Genomic DNA, 14,741 nt, shown 5'->3' on the forward strand with positions numbered 1-14,741 from the left:
ACCAAGTTAGGTGTTTATGCGGCTCATCTAAGAACTCGGTTGTTCGGGTGTTGCACGAAACCTTTCGAGCGATTCAACTTTTCGTTCACAGCGGTGAAAACTTTTCGCCTAAAATAATTGCATAATCATCAATTTGACCAAAAGGCCCAAACTTCACCAGGACAATGACACATACCTCATTATTTACCTCACAGAGCTATACGCGTCTACCGTCTCCACATCACCCACAATCGATATGAATACCTGCAAATCATGTCGTGCCCTGACCGCATATCTAACCTCTTCGCGATTTTCCTCCAGACCTACAGGCTCTTCCCCAAGCTTGCAGCTACTCTGATTGTATTATATGGACCCCCTCCGTGCCAATGGCGAAGAGAATCAGTTTGTTAGACAAAAAGGAGATCATCCGGTTCCACAAGATCCAGGCGTCACGCGATCCCCACCACAAACAAACCCATACCATCAAGCACTTTGCACACCAATTCACCATCCCAAAGTCCACCTTGAATCGGTGGTTAATTGAGGATTCCAAATTGAAGAAATCCGTTGTTCGACGTGAGAAACCCCTTCGACAACCGCTTGTTAATATCGAGGAAGAGTACGTACAAGATGAGAAGCCGGCTCCAAGGATAGAGACTCCCGAACCTGTTGATCCGAGTGAAGATTTCGACTTGAAAGGTGCAAATATGGTAAGCTCGATTCTTGTGCAACATTTTACGGAGATGACACTCCAAAAGCAGCAAGTCCAACTCGACTTCAATCTCGTCAAAGCTGTCACCCATGCCGTCAAACGGATTTTTCCTGATATTAGGCTCCCAAAACCAGCATATTTTATGAACCAGCTCACCAAAGAAAACATCGTACACCTCGAAGGCAGCTTGACCGAGCAGTTGAGTATCAAACAAACATACAGCTCGTTGAGTAAGGAATCTTTGAGGTTGGATAAGATGTTTAAGCTGTATGAGTCGTCGCATATATACCAATTCAACGAGTTCACCATCAACTTGACCGAGTACCTCGAACTTTTTGGTGAAGACGTCAGACTAAAGCTTGATCTCAGAAACAAAAACTACTGTATTACGGTGGGAATTGGATTCAATCTACTGGGAACCGAGTTCCTCAAGCCGGTGATTGTCACCAATTTTTCTGACAGTATCAACGATCCGGATGTGATCCACAACCAAACAGGATTCATGTCCAACTACATCTTCAACCGGTACTTTGGAACGTTGAATCGTAAGTTCAGGGACCGCCGACAGCGGGTTCTCTTCATCATCGACCGAACATCCAACCATTTTTTGGCTAATAAGTTCACCCACATCAAGCTATTGTACAATAACTTGAACAATTTCCCATTGAACTTTGGAATCCAGTCCATGTACGCCAAAGCAGTTACCGTCAGTATTCTCGACCATTTCCAACGAGAAAGTAACTTAAATGCAGTTCCTGACATCGTCAAAGTATCTTTGAACCACATGTCTAATAAGCTCTCGAGTTCGCGAGCTTACAGCAAATTTTTCAGCCATTGCATCGATCTATGCCTCAACCACTCACATATCACCAACTACTCCAAGTTGATCCGCATTCGAATGAATAGCTCGTTCCACTACTCCAATACCAGTAAATGCCTAGTGCTTAACTCCCACGAAAACTACATCAAAAACTGGCTCAAAAAGCTCCAGTTACCGGTTTTTTGCATCCTTTCCAAATCCGCCACTCCCAAGTACGACCTCGACACAATTGTCAAGAGTAACTTTATTAAGGAGCACCGGCCAAATCCCGAAGAGCCATTGGATATGAAGAACATCATTACCATGAGAAGGATGCTCGAGTCTTCGGGTGCAAGTATTACAAGTATGCTGCTCTTCGACCAACTTTATACCTCGTTGAGCCAGGACTTGCTCCAACTAGAAGATGAGATCGAAGACTGGAACAGCGACGACAACTTCGATCTCGACTCGTTTGACTTGAACAGCGTGACATCGATTCCGCCCGAGTTCTTGGAACCAGCATCCACCAGCCATCAGGAGGTGCAACACTCTTCTACTCCACAGACATCCATTCCGTTCAAGCACCCTTCGCGGCGGCCATCTGCGACCCGAGACCGTAGCAGTTCCATTTCTCAGACCAGTGCAACATCCAGGCGGATGCTGATATTGGCGTCCGGTGACCGAGTTAACCGAATCGCCCAGTTCAGTGACGCAGCCATTGAATCTGATTCGGAAATGGATTCGCAATTTGCTTATCTCTCTGACATTTCCAACAACTCTGATAGCCTCAGGCGCGTGAACCGGCGTCAGTCACAGATCAAATACGCCGAGAGCATGGATAGTGACCATGAGTAGTTTAAACTGTATTTATTATGTGTATACTATATTATGTGTATTATACTGATTGTATGACAAAACCGCTAAGAAACGGGCCGTCACGATTGCTTGGCTGCAAACGGGCAGAATTTTCTTTTTTCCTCGGTGCGCATCGGAAGGCTTTTGTATATATCCTCCAGGTCGCCCCGGCAACTGCTTATCGTCACATATTTTCCCCCATCCACTATGAAGTTATTTGAAAGCTCGCATGACTTCCATTATCCCTGGGACCAGGTGACGGCCGCAAATTGGCAGAAGTACCCCAACGAACTCTCGTCGCACGTGGTATCGGTCGATATCTTAAACCGATACATCGATCCCGCCACAAACGTATTACGAACAGAACGTTTGATTGGATGTAAACAGCCCATTCCCAAGTGGCTCTCGATGTTGGTGGGAGGACAAGAGTATTCGTACGTGAGAGAAATCAGCGAAATCGACTTGAGCACCAAGACTCTTGTGATGAAAAGCACAAACTTGACAATGAACCATTTATTACAGGTTAACGAAACCGTCACGTATCGACCTGACCATGAGCTCCCCAATAGCCGGACCCACTTCACACAAAAGGCCGAGATCACGGCCTTCGCCAGCTTCTCGCGTGTGTGTGATAAGATTGAAGAATGGTCTGTTGAGAGATTTGGCCAAAATGCTAACACTGGAAAACAGGCATTTGAGAGCGTGTTGAAGACCTTGACCGCCAAATGGGAGGAGTCGGGTGTTTTTGTGGTGGATATCGGAACCTCCTTGTTGAACGACTTGAATCATGTTACCGATAAGACATCGACGGTGTTGGCGGAAGTATCGAAATTGGGAAATGTTTTTAAGGACAAAGAATAGGAACCGCATCTTGTAAATATCGAAGGGTCAAAGTTCCCCCTGGGACCCGTACATATCAGCATAGACAAATATATTGCATTCATCATCGGTATACCACCGGTTCGCATTTTTCACGGTCGCAACATCTCCATGAACCACTCAATTCCCACCGACTTCAGCCCCAAGCAGAGAAGCATTCTCTACGAGCTCTCAATGATTCTTGAGACCGCTAACTCCATCAACACCAACCTCTCGCGGTCCATTGACTTGGTCCATCCTTCCATCAACCTTGAGTCCTTAGAGGCCGATGTTCGTGAAAACACCCACAACTTGAAAAATATTTTGCAATTGCTTGGGACCTTGACGTCCACTGACCCCGACGTGGACTTATTGATGGACTCCGACCACAACTAGGCGGGATCGGGATTTTGGCCCCTTCTTTGGCTGGTTTTCACTCACATCTTCCTCACTGAAAAACCATACGCGTTTTTCTCAGTAATCCAATGGACAACAAACAAGCACAACTCGTGGAACAGTACCAGGAAGCGAAGCTTCAGGGCGACTATGTGGACGATGACGATCTTCTTGAGCTACTAGATGAGGATGACTCGGTGTTGCAACAGTACCGAGCATCTCGGATCCAACAGCTCAGTCAGGAGTTCAAGGCTATCGACGACGCCCACTCCAGTGGATCCGATTTTGGAAGCGTACAACACTTCGACAACGAGAAGAAGTTGATGGAAACCGTTGCTCGTACCGACTATGCCATCGTGCACTTCTACCAGCCGGGTTTTGCGAAGTGCAACATCATGAATAATAAGTTACTGGTATGTGCCACTTCAATTCCACGCATTTTTGCAGGGTACTAACATTTGTAGTTGTTGGCAGAAAAACACTTGACGGTCAAAGTGTGTTCGATCAAAGCCGAAGAGGCTCCGTTTTTGGTAAACAAATTGAACGTAAAAGTACTCCCATTTGTGGTAATATATAAGTCTGGTAAGGAGTTAGACCGGCTTGTGGGGTTTGAAAGACTCGGAAACGATCCATCCAATTTCAGCTACTCCAGCCTCGAAGCCATGCTTTTGCGCTTGGGGGTTCTTCAGCGTAAGACCATCAACTTTGCGTCCACAAACACTGGTTCCAATACTCATAATGACGATGACGAAGAAAGTGATTTAGATCTCTAACGAGCATGTAAATAGCTGCCGAATACACACCCAAAAGCGATGCCTGCGAGTAGGAGACTTGAGGTTCCTCGAGCTGCTACCTACCAGAGCCATGCTGGCACTGCTGCTATGTATGCCACCGTACCGGGCAATTCTATTGCTGATAACCCTATCTCCTAGCATGGCCCTCCACAAACAAGCATTTTGCAACCTGTAGGGCGCGAAGGGATCAGGAGGGCAACAGCCCTAGGCTCCCTCACGGGTGGCCCTGTCTGAGGCCCGCACCAAAATTACCGGTCGGCGCACACCCACTGCCTTTCTTCCCGCACAAAAAATTTTCAAAACTCTTCTTCTTCATTAACAGGTAAGAAAGAAGCAGCTCTTTGCAGACGAACCAAGATGCAAATTTTTGTTAAGACTTTAACCGGTAAGACCATTACCCTTGAAGTCGAGTCTTCTGACACCATCGACAATGTCAAGTCCAAGATCCAAGACAAGGAAGGTATTCCTCCAGACCAGCAAAGATTGATCTTTGCCGGTAAGCAATTGGAAGATGGAAGAACCTTGGCTGACTACAACATCCAAAAGGAATCCACTCTTCACTTGGTGTTGAGATTGAGAGGTGGTGGTAAGAAGAGAAAGAAGAAGGTCTACACCACCCCAAAGAAGATCAAGCACAAGCACAAGAAGAACAAGTTGGCTGTCTTGACTTACTACAAGGTTGATGATGATGGAAAGGTTGAAAGATTGAGAAGAGAATGTCCATCTCAAACTTGTGGTGCTGGTATCTTCATGGGTAACATGGGTGACAGACAATACTGTGGTAAATGTCACACCACCTTCAAGTTGTCCAAGTAGATTTAAGGTATATTGTTAATAGTCTCTGTTAATGAATCTTTGTCAAGCACAATTGTAGAAATTGGCGGCGCGGCCACGACCGTCCTGTTGGTCGCACTTGATTGTCGCATCAAAAGCACGTAAACACTATATGAGTTTCTCCATCTACAACTTGGATGAAGAGATCAAGGAGTTACTCAACCTTGATGACTTCCTTGGTGGCTTCACCGTCAATGAGTTTGTTGAGGAGTTGAGTAAAGACCATTTTTTAAAGGGGGCAGAGGTTAATAACCTCGAGTACTTGGATCCCAAACCATACATCAGAACCTTTGAATCCACTTTACGTGAATTAAAACTGTTATCAGTGGAGGCAGACTCACAAAAGGACCAGTTAGACAAACAGGTGAATGAGTATGAGTTGAAACACAGCCAGAATGTGCTTGAGCTAAGTGATAGAATCGAAAGTATCACCAATCAGTTTGGTAACTTGGACGTGAGAATAAGTGATGTATCCGGTCAAATCGACCCATTGAACACTTCCTTGAACAAAATCACAAACTCCAGGGATATGTCGATCGAAACCATCTTTCTTATCCGCACTTACCATGGTTTTTTCACCAAACTGAAGTATGATCCATTGGAAAATTTGAGAGTTAGCAAAGTGTATGACGATAGACTAAAATGTGCAAAGACGGTAAACAACTTGATGACATTGGCAAAGAAAATCGAGTCTGCAGACATTCCGCAGACCACCCAATGTGTACAAGCGATCCAAAAGTTCAGTGAAACTATGGAAAGAACCTTGTTAAATAAGTTTGAGGTAGCTCTTGATAACGATGAATTCGAAGTAATGAAGGAAATTTCGTCCATTCTTAACGAATATAATGGAGGGACTAATGTCATCCAAACCTTTGTGAACAAGAATGACTTCTTGGAGGAGATGAACGACGATAACAATGGGGCTGGGTCTATCTTGGATGACGAGGCCGTGTGGTTCAACTTGTCCAATCCTGACTACCTTGAGTCGGTGGTGGATGAAAACCTAGAAGATTTGTTGAACCACCTCAAAGTCACTATCAAGGGCCAGGCAAGAATCGTGAGCCAGGTATTTGAGAATTCAACCCCAGTATTGAAGATCTTCATTCAGAGAATATATGCCCAGTCGATCCAAACTAAGGTCAACTCATATCTTCAGTATTCCATCTCCGTGAGTTCATTGGCACATGTCAGAGTTCTCCAATACTTGTCTCAAGTGGTGAACGAGTTTACAAAAGACTTGAAGGATTTCTTCATCACCAATGATTTCGATAATGATAACGAGTTATCCTCGATATTGGACCAATGTTTCTATGATTTGTTCATTGAATACACCTCCGACAATGTTTATTTCAACCGAGAGAAGAAGAGCTTAGAAGATTTGATCTACGATGTGGTATCGAAGTTCACCTCCTATAATGAAAGGGCTTTGAATGCCAATCAATTATCCACCACTCTCGATAACTTGAACAATCTCGATTATAACAATGATTCTACCGCCTCGTCTGACAAGGCATTCGGTATAATTGAACGAAAGAGATTAAATAAGTTCAAAGATTTCATGAAGTCTCGATTATCAGAAGTCAATGTCAGAAACAGAAACTCAATAGACCCAGAAGACTCCGAAGAGCGAAAACAGTATAGTTCTTTGAACTTGGCACTTGCAGAAACCATCATAAAATCCATAATTGAGTCTGTCGCCAGAGTTTTGGAATTAGAGCCAAATCGGTCTCCTGAATACGCATTGGAATTGTTGGAAATACTTTTATTCGACTTTGGAAAGTTGTATATCCAAGGAAGCTTGGAAGTCATCTATGATGCTTTGAAGCTGGAGAGCAACTACACAAAAGTAAGCTCAAATAATGCCATTGATTTCAGCTACTTACAGTCGTTCACATTGTTGACGGATATCTTGTTTCTTCTTTCCAGCTGCATTAGAAGAGTCATCATTCCATGTTCCGCAAACAATCCGAACATCAGAAACAGGATGATAAATCTCACTAACAGCTATATCAAGCGTTGTGAAGTAGCCATAAACGTGATTTTAAAGGAGACCATGGACTTGATATCTGAAAAATTGGCATACTTTTTGTCTAAGCAGAAACGGAAAGACTTTTTGGCTGATAATATCACCGAATATGACACAGAAGCCTGTGAATTTGTATCGGACTTCATGACAAAAACCCATGAGAGCTTGACAGTTTCTTTGCATGATCTGAATCTTTTGAATGTCTTGACTAAAGTGGGAATGAAGTTCTTAAGCCTATTACTTGAGCACTTCAAAAAGTTCACCGTCAATTCCACCGGTGGTATCATCTTAACTAGAGATGTCATTCGATACCAAGCAGTCATTGAAAGCTGGGAAATCCCCGAATTGTCTGAAAACTTCCAAATATTGAAAGAAATCGGTAATATTTTCACCGTGCATCCTAACTTGATCAACTCATTGGTCACAGAAGGCCAACTAGCCAGTCTAAAGCCTTCAACCATCAGACAATATGTCGCCAAAAGAACCGACTTCAATCCAAGCTACCTCGAACGATTCTTCAGTTTCAGATAAAACACCTCTATTGTATATTATCTCTAGTTTCCTATACATACGAGTAGTGGAGTCCAATCACCAAATACACATAAAAGATCGTGAAGCAAATTGTAATGCCTAGCTTTTTATAGTCCTTGGACCCCAGGTTCACTTTGTCTTTAACTCTCGAGTTGTATATAGATACAGGGTCTTTTGAAAAACGTGATAATGCCTTGTGGATGGTGTTTGGGTAAAGCGCATTGACCCCCAATACGATGATGCTTATACTAAACCAAATCACATAAAGGGTGATACCAGCCAATGGGCTTGGTAAGTAGCACATCTCCGTCAGGTATGTTGGCAAAGCCGCAAGACTTTGGCCTTCTGCATCAACAGGATTGTGGAGAGATAATAGCTGTAATGCAGGGTGCTTGATTCCAGCACTCATGGCCACCGACTTGACAGTGATTTCTTTAGCAGACAAACCATGGCTAAGTTGGTGTGAAATCTCACAGTAGTCATGGTCATCACCACCAAACACAAGACAAGGATTGATGGTATCAAGAATTTCAGATGTAAGATCATGTTCAACCACTGTTTGGTACTGTTTTCCCTTCTTGACCGGAAATGGGTTGGGGGATTCCCTCTTAGGACCACAAGTTTGCTGCTGGTTATCTCTATAGAGCGGTACATGGGTCAACAAGATCTTTGGAATGTTCTTTTCCATCGTGGCAGGAAGCAGCTGCAAAAACTCGTGTGGTGGCCGGTTTATATCTTTTGACTCAGAAGATAACGAGATCACATCCAACAACACCACCGTATGATTCCCCAATGTCACAACATCATTGGGAGGCCCGAAGAACCTTTCAAACCGCTTCTGCCTAAGAGGGTCGATGGTCTGAAAGCCAATGTCGTGGTTTCCGGGAAGTGATTTAATTGTAATTCTGTGAGGCTGAGCAGGAAAGATGTTTGTGAACCGTTCATACTCTTCGAACCACAATTGGTCATTCCAGTCCCTGCCACCATCGAACAAGTCTCCAAGAAATATGGTGCTGTCAGGATCAAGAAGACGTTGTAAAAACCGGTGGTTTCGACGAAGGTAATTATCACATATTTTCTTCACAAAGTAGTTCAATAGATCGGGTCTATCAGGATACGAATTGTCGTCCACCAACTGGGGATCCGCCACTAATGCCACTCTGTGTGGTACTATCCCCGTCTTCTTGTCCCAATTCTCCCAGTTCTTCCACTGGCACTTGTTGATAACGTATCTAACGTGTGTCCTTTCTACCAAGTGCACCAAAATAACCCATGATCCCATGATAAGACCGATAACTTTCGCATCCTGCAAGCTTAAAAGCTGCTTCCAACTGGCTCTTGGCTTAAATACAAACCGCCCAACTCTGTTGTCGCTTCCCGGAGCGGTATGGTAAAGTGGAATCTCTGATCCGGCTTTCTCTTTCCCTCTGTAACTCATCAAGTTTGCATCAACAAAACGCGACTTTCCAAATCCTCACTAAATAATCCCACCCATGGCGAAAGGTTCTGACCCTAATGCCAAACGGCAGTTGAGGCGACGGACGGTGAACTATGGAGATGACGATTCGTACTTTCGGTTTGACGATATAAATCCCTACGTGTTGTACAACCTTCCCATCAAAGTGTCTAGATCTTTCAAAAACATCGAGGCTTCTAAAGAGATCAATGCTCCACAAAAATCCACTCACGCGCCTACAGTGCTTTTCAAGCCCTCCACAGACTCCATTATGCCGAGAAAAACGACAATGAGGGAGGATCCACTCAGTGACGACAAGTACTTGCCATTCCACCGAGTTATGACCAAAAGAGAAACCAGCATGAATAATTTGGACAAAAGCAAGATATTGTCTGAAATGGACGGCTTACAGACCCAGAAAAGCCAGCTTTTGAACAACAACTGGGCGTCTGTTCTTCCAACCATCACTCGAATCAATGACCCGGGGGACGAGAACGAGCTTATAGAGAAGAGAAAGCTCACTGTTGCCGAAATTGATAGAAGACTACAAAAGTTTCAGACGTGGAAAAGACGTCAAGAGGAGTTGAAACAAGAAATCAAGCATTATAAACATGGCTTGCCCCGTGATTCTGAAGACAAGGAGTATAACATACCACTCTCAGAGTTAAAGGCAAGACGAAAGAAAGAACGTTTGGAAACTTATGGTGGAGTTATCAAGTTAGCATTGAACAATGGCTACTCTTTGATTATCGACCCGTTTGCACCTCCCAAGCTCATTGAAGAAGAGGAGTATGTACCACCGGCAAAAGACGATGTACCTTCAAGTTCACCTGAATATGAAGAAAAAGGCCGTAGTAGGAGAAAAGTCGCCAAAAGGTCAGTAAATGTCCGAACCAAGTCCAGGAAAAGGGTGGAGAAGAAACCGAAATTGAAGAACAAAGGTAAAGTAAGAAAGAATGGCCTTTCCAGAAATCGACAATCCAGAACTCAATAGAGAACTTATCATTATATTCATTAGGTTCTATGCTATAGTTAATTATTATTATAGAAATGCATGCTTGACACGAATTTTCCTAGAATGGCTTCAACAGTAGACATCTCTTCGAGGTCGGCCTTCATATCGCTTGCGTCCAAATCAAACACAAGTTCTCTTTGTACTTTGGGGTGCAGCCTCAATTCGGTGTCGATCCTTTCAAGTTTGAAGTTTGCGATTCGCTCAACATTGAGGCCATACTTGCTGATCAAAAAGCTGTTGAATTCGAGAAAACAAATCATGGCCTGACTCTGAATGCAGACAACTTTCTTGCTCTTGTTTTCCTCTAGAGCCTTGACTTTATCGTAGAGGTCCAAGCCTTGGTGGGACAATATATTGTTAATGGTTTCAGCTATCATGTATGTTTCTTCGAGAGTCAAGAATGAAACTGACGCAAGGTTCTGTAGCATGAAGTAGATGAAATTCCGGCCAAATTCTTGTGAGTGATCTTGTTTATCCAAGCTACTATAGTTTTGGAGGGACTTGTTGATGGCCGTGATAAACTTTCTTCTCGCCAGTACTGTTTTGGAAACGACTGAGTATAGAATGGAAATATAGTACCTCGATGTGGATAACCCATCTGCAATACTAGAGCGGTACTCGACGGCATATTTGAATCCTTCGGAGTAGCTGGAATCAAATAAACTCTCGTGCTTGTTGAATAAGTCTCTTAAAACCCCGTGTGCCTTGTTTCGAATAATGCTGCTTTCACTTGCTTCGAGTCCAATGAAAGTTGAGATACAGAGCTTGGGATTTTCGTATCCTAGCGTGAAGACAAGCTTACAGAACTGAACTGAAATCAAAGCAAAAGTATGGTTTGGATCAAAGCAAAGACCCAATATTTTGGAAATAAACCTTTGGATAAGACTTGAGCATATTCCGTCATTGACATAAGCTTTCCCACCTCCATTAAAGGCAACTACATCCAAATTCTCATTGGACGATGATTTTGTCTCGACCCCAATTCTACGACGAGACTCTTTATCTTCGTGACGAACAAAATCAAACAAGTTTTGAACGATTATTTGCTTGATTTTTGTTGCACCGTCTTCGTCATTCTGCAATTCCGTGGCTATGATATTTAACACTTTATCATTCATGTACAACTGTGGGTGGGTGGAACAAATGTTCAATACATTTCTTATAGCCGTGGACCTTGTTTGAACCTCAAACTTTTTACTAGTAAATACCAATAAAAACTTGGTAATTAAACTAGTGACAGACTCCTTGGCTTTCATTCCTAACGATGATTTCATAAACACATCTTGCTTGCCATTGAAATCACAATAAGATCCAAAGCACCCAATCAAATGAAGCAATTTCAACAACTTCAGATCACAACTAGTGCTTCCCAATTTCTGAAAGTTTTCGATGTAGGTAGCAGTCAACTTCAAACTTGAAACAGTCGCATTAGCTAATCTGCTGTTATCTCCTTGAAACTTACACAAAATTGAGAGAACAGGAACTGCTTCGTGAAGGTCTCTTACTCCAAGTTTACTCAATTTGCCTAATAAATGAGATATTATTTCCTCCCCAATTCTCCCGTCAATAGTGCCAAAGAAAGGAAGCGTGTGTTTCAATATGACCAAAGTATAGTGTAATGATTCACTTTGGTGATCTTCATCCATAAGGTATGGCTGCAAAGTAGTGAAGTACAGTTGAGGAAAGATTTTACCACTGCACCTTGTTATAATGCTTATGAACATTAAAGTACCAGAAACCGTACCAGATTTCTTGGTTGGTTCATTGATTAAAGCCAGGTCTAAAAGATACTCTAAAAGATTCTTTATGGCCTCCTGTAGTTCTTCACCCCCCGTCACAAAAACCTTTCTTTCAAGAAAAGATTCCAAATCATTAGCTGATTTAGCTGACCCTTTCAACATTCTCACTAGTATAGGAGCAATAAAACATGGCTCCCGAAGGAAAAGATCTTTGACAAAGGCCACTGATGTACATTTCAAGTTATCATCATCGTCATCCAATCTTCGCAAAAGCTTTGAAAGGATTCGGCCTCTAGCCTCATCGGTAGTCACTTCATTGAATATCAGTTTGGTGATCTTCAAGGCACTTTTTCTAACCTGGGGACTTTCATCAGATAAACATTCAGTCAAATGGTCGTAAACCAAGTCCGCTTTGCCTCTATTTTGACCCAAATACTCATAAAAGAAGTCAAGTACAGAATCTCTCACCATTGCAGAATTATCGTATAGCATCTTGGGAAGAGTGCTTTTGATAACTGACAAAAACGTAAGCCTACCAGAAAACTCTTGAAGTTTCGAGATGATGTTAATGGCTTTGGCTCTTGTTTTGATTCTTGGGCTCTTGAGCGATCTCACAATCAAATCGACAAGGATGTTCCCTTCATTTTCAAGTGGAGGGACCATTTCCATGTTCCATGGGTCGATTTGATCAAAGGTCCGTGCCGTCTCTTCATTTGTGGTAAGCAATTCCATCAACGAAGAATACAGATTCAAGATATCAGAATCCATGGTTTTCTTGGTGTCTCCACTATCAAAATCAAATATTTCAGCCTTTCTCCGCTGCCGATAGACTTTAAGAAGCTCGACGATTCCAGAAGCTATCAAATACGAGTATGCAAACTTCTCATGTCCTTTTTCAATGGTACTGTGGTACAAAAACCTCAACGTTTTCAACAACTTTTGGGACTGGATGTCCAAAGTATTGTCTGTTCTTGGTTCAGCGTCGTAACTGAGAATTGTTCTACAAATTTCTCCACAGATACCTAAGAAAAATGTTTCTGCTGGCTGGGGGAGGTTATCACTGTGAATAAAAGCCCCAATGACTTCCACCAATGAACGTACCACAAGAGTAGTCACAGGGTAATATGCTGTATTGAAGATAATGAGTATGTCACTGACAAAAGCTTCAAGAGGTGCTTTGTTACCAGATTTTGCAGCCTCACAGAGTGCGGTAACAACAGCAGTACATTGGTCTCGTTTCTGTTGAATCACATCTTCAAAGCCCTTCGATGCCACAAACGATTCCAGGTACATCTGGTTTTTAATAAAGTGAAAATGTTCTTCCGTTACCGATTCAATGTCGGTGAACTGGAGGATTATTAACAAGATGTAGCTCAGGATATGAATCTTCAGCTGACCAACGTGAGGCACAATTCGATTTTCAGGTCTTATTTCTTTGAAGGACAGGACATTTTCCATCAAGGTTTTCAAGATGTAGTCTCTTTCAGATGGGTAGAAAATGTAAGCAGCTTTTACAACTGCAGCAGAACAGAAAATCAATCCGGAAAACATGGAAGTAAATTTGACATCCAAGGAAAAGGAAATATTGATCCAATTCAAATTGGACATCAAAATGGTATTAATGGTCCCGTCTGATACTTTGAAGGATTCAATGAGTTCCCTTACGATTATGAGAAATCGAGGTAGCGTTCTCAATGTCAGGCTAAGGGTGGACATCACAGAGGGATGGTTGAAAACGGTATCAATGATCCCTTTAGAGACCTGGATGATTTCCGTTAATGCTTCTTCGTGGACCACTTCAAGAGAAAAGTCTACTATTTTCAAGCAATGCATGTATACGCTTGTAAGTTTGTGAATGCTATGAGCAGCTGAACTCCATTGGGGAAGATCAGCTTCTTTTAGGATATCAAGACTCGCAAGTGACAGCTTCAAGTCCGGAAAACATGCAAGGGCTTTTCTCTGAATCTCCTTGATGGTTTCAATCGACAAGTAAGTGAGTTTAGACCCGGATCCCGAATTGAGTATATCGTATAGCTGGGCATCAAGGAGTTCCATTATAGGAACAACCTTGGAGACTTCGATACCAGTATCTTCTAGTTCTTCAACCATCTTGTTGATTCCATCTGCCAATGCTTGTGTGTCGAATTTGAGTCTTTTAAAGTCTTCTGATCTTCCACTAGGTGTATGGGCCCGCTTCAACTCGGAAATAGGAGCTTCAGGTAATTTCTTGTGTGGGACAATTGGAATGGCCTCAACCACCATTTCCACATCCTCTTGTTTAATATTCTTCGAGTCTGCTCGCTTATCCAATCCTTTTATCACTACCAGCTCCTTGGCTACAAGAAACCGTTCGTTTCCTGCCAAATCCAAAGCACTAAGCTCTCGCTCCACAAACGGGGCTCCTTCTGGTGCCACAAACTCAAGGGCATCAAGCTCCTCGTCTTCAAACTGTTCCAATTGCTTTGTGATGCTGGTAATTGTATCTCTGCTCATTGAAGACTTTTTAATGCTTTCGTACACTTTTGCTCCATACACTTTCAACAACTCATTTTGAGAGTCCTGTTCGAACTCAAGCCCCTGAACCTCCAAGAGATATGCGAGATCATGTGCCGGTACAAGGTTATCTAGAGGTCTTCGAAGAACGCTCTTAATAATGGACTCGGGGTCGTCTGCAGCCATGGGCATCGATTTACACGTCTAAACCTCAAACACCGCGACTGGAAATGCTGCGAAAATATGGAGGACGG

General features: G+C 42.9%; 8 protein-coding genes across 8 annotated transcripts; 6 read left to right on the forward strand and 2 right to left on the reverse strand. All coding sequences in view use genetic code 12, as the record gives it.

Annotated features, from left to right (window-relative positions):
* Nucleotides 1-365: 365 nt before the first annotated feature.
* PSN45_002667 (uncharacterized protein) lies at nucleotides 366-2,345 on the forward strand (the record flags this gene model as incomplete). Its single annotated transcript, XM_066157907.1, has 1 exon — nucleotides 366-2,345. One exon carries the CDS (start codon nucleotides 366-368, stop codon nucleotides 2,343-2,345), a length of 1,980 nt encoding a protein of 659 aa, XP_066014004.1.
* A 207-nt stretch (nucleotides 2,346-2,552) lies between these two features.
* Nucleotides 2,553-3,206, forward strand: UPS2 (Phospholipid metabolism protein; the record flags this gene model as incomplete). Its single annotated transcript, XM_006683908.1, has 1 exon — nucleotides 2,553-3,206. The coding sequence occupies one exon, from the start codon at nucleotides 2,553-2,555 to the stop codon at nucleotides 3,204-3,206; it is 654 nt and encodes a 217-aa protein (XP_006683971.1).
* Nucleotides 3,207-3,335: 129 nt separating this feature from the next.
* PSN45_002669 (uncharacterized protein) lies at nucleotides 3,336-3,599 on the forward strand (the record flags this gene model as incomplete). Its single annotated transcript, XM_066157908.1, has 1 exon — nucleotides 3,336-3,599. The coding sequence occupies one exon, from the start codon at nucleotides 3,336-3,338 to the stop codon at nucleotides 3,597-3,599; it is 264 nt and encodes an 87-aa protein (XP_066014005.1).
* Nucleotides 3,600-3,688: 89 nt separating this feature from the next.
* PSN45_002670 (uncharacterized protein) lies at nucleotides 3,689-4,372 on the forward strand (the record flags this gene model as incomplete). Its single annotated transcript, XM_006683907.1, has 2 exons — nucleotides 3,689-4,012; nucleotides 4,064-4,372. 2 exons carry the CDS (start codon nucleotides 3,689-3,691, stop codon nucleotides 4,370-4,372), a joined length of 633 nt encoding a protein of 210 aa, XP_006683970.1.
* Nucleotides 4,373-5,339: 967 nt separating this feature from the next.
* On the forward strand, nucleotides 5,340-7,784 carry SEC10 (Exocyst complex component 5; the record flags this gene model as incomplete). The annotated part of the gene is made up of 1 exon (XM_006683903.2): nucleotides 5,340-7,784. The coding sequence occupies one exon, from the start codon at nucleotides 5,340-5,342 to the stop codon at nucleotides 7,782-7,784; it is 2,445 nt and encodes an 814-aa protein (XP_006683966.1).
* Nucleotides 7,785-7,815: 31 nt separating this feature from the next.
* Nucleotides 7,816-9,222, reverse strand: PSN45_002672 (uncharacterized protein; the record flags this gene model as incomplete). The annotated part of the gene is made up of 1 exon (XM_066157909.1): nucleotides 7,816-9,222. The coding sequence occupies one exon, from the start codon at nucleotides 9,220-9,222 to the stop codon at nucleotides 7,816-7,818; it is 1,407 nt and encodes a 468-aa protein (XP_066014006.1).
* A 55-nt stretch (nucleotides 9,223-9,277) lies between these two features.
* Nucleotides 9,278-10,234, forward strand: PSN45_002673 (uncharacterized protein; the record flags this gene model as incomplete). The annotated part of the gene is made up of 1 exon (XM_066157910.1): nucleotides 9,278-10,234. One exon carries the CDS (start codon nucleotides 9,278-9,280, stop codon nucleotides 10,232-10,234), a length of 957 nt encoding a protein of 318 aa, XP_066014007.1.
* Nucleotides 10,235-10,272: 38 nt separating this feature from the next.
* On the reverse strand, nucleotides 10,273-14,679 carry SCC2 (Sister chromatid cohesion protein 2; the record flags this gene model as incomplete). The annotated part of the gene is made up of 1 exon (XM_066157911.1): nucleotides 10,273-14,679. One exon carries the CDS (start codon nucleotides 14,677-14,679, stop codon nucleotides 10,273-10,275), a length of 4,407 nt encoding a protein of 1,468 aa, XP_066014008.1.
* Nucleotides 14,680-14,741: the final 62 nt, after the last annotated feature.

Source organism: Yamadazyma tenuis, chromosome 3 (assembly GCF_029203305.1).
Source record: "Yamadazyma tenuis chromosome 3, complete sequence".
NCBI classification, from domain to species: Eukaryota; Fungi; Ascomycota; class Pichiomycetes; order Serinales; family Debaryomycetaceae; genus Yamadazyma; species Yamadazyma tenuis.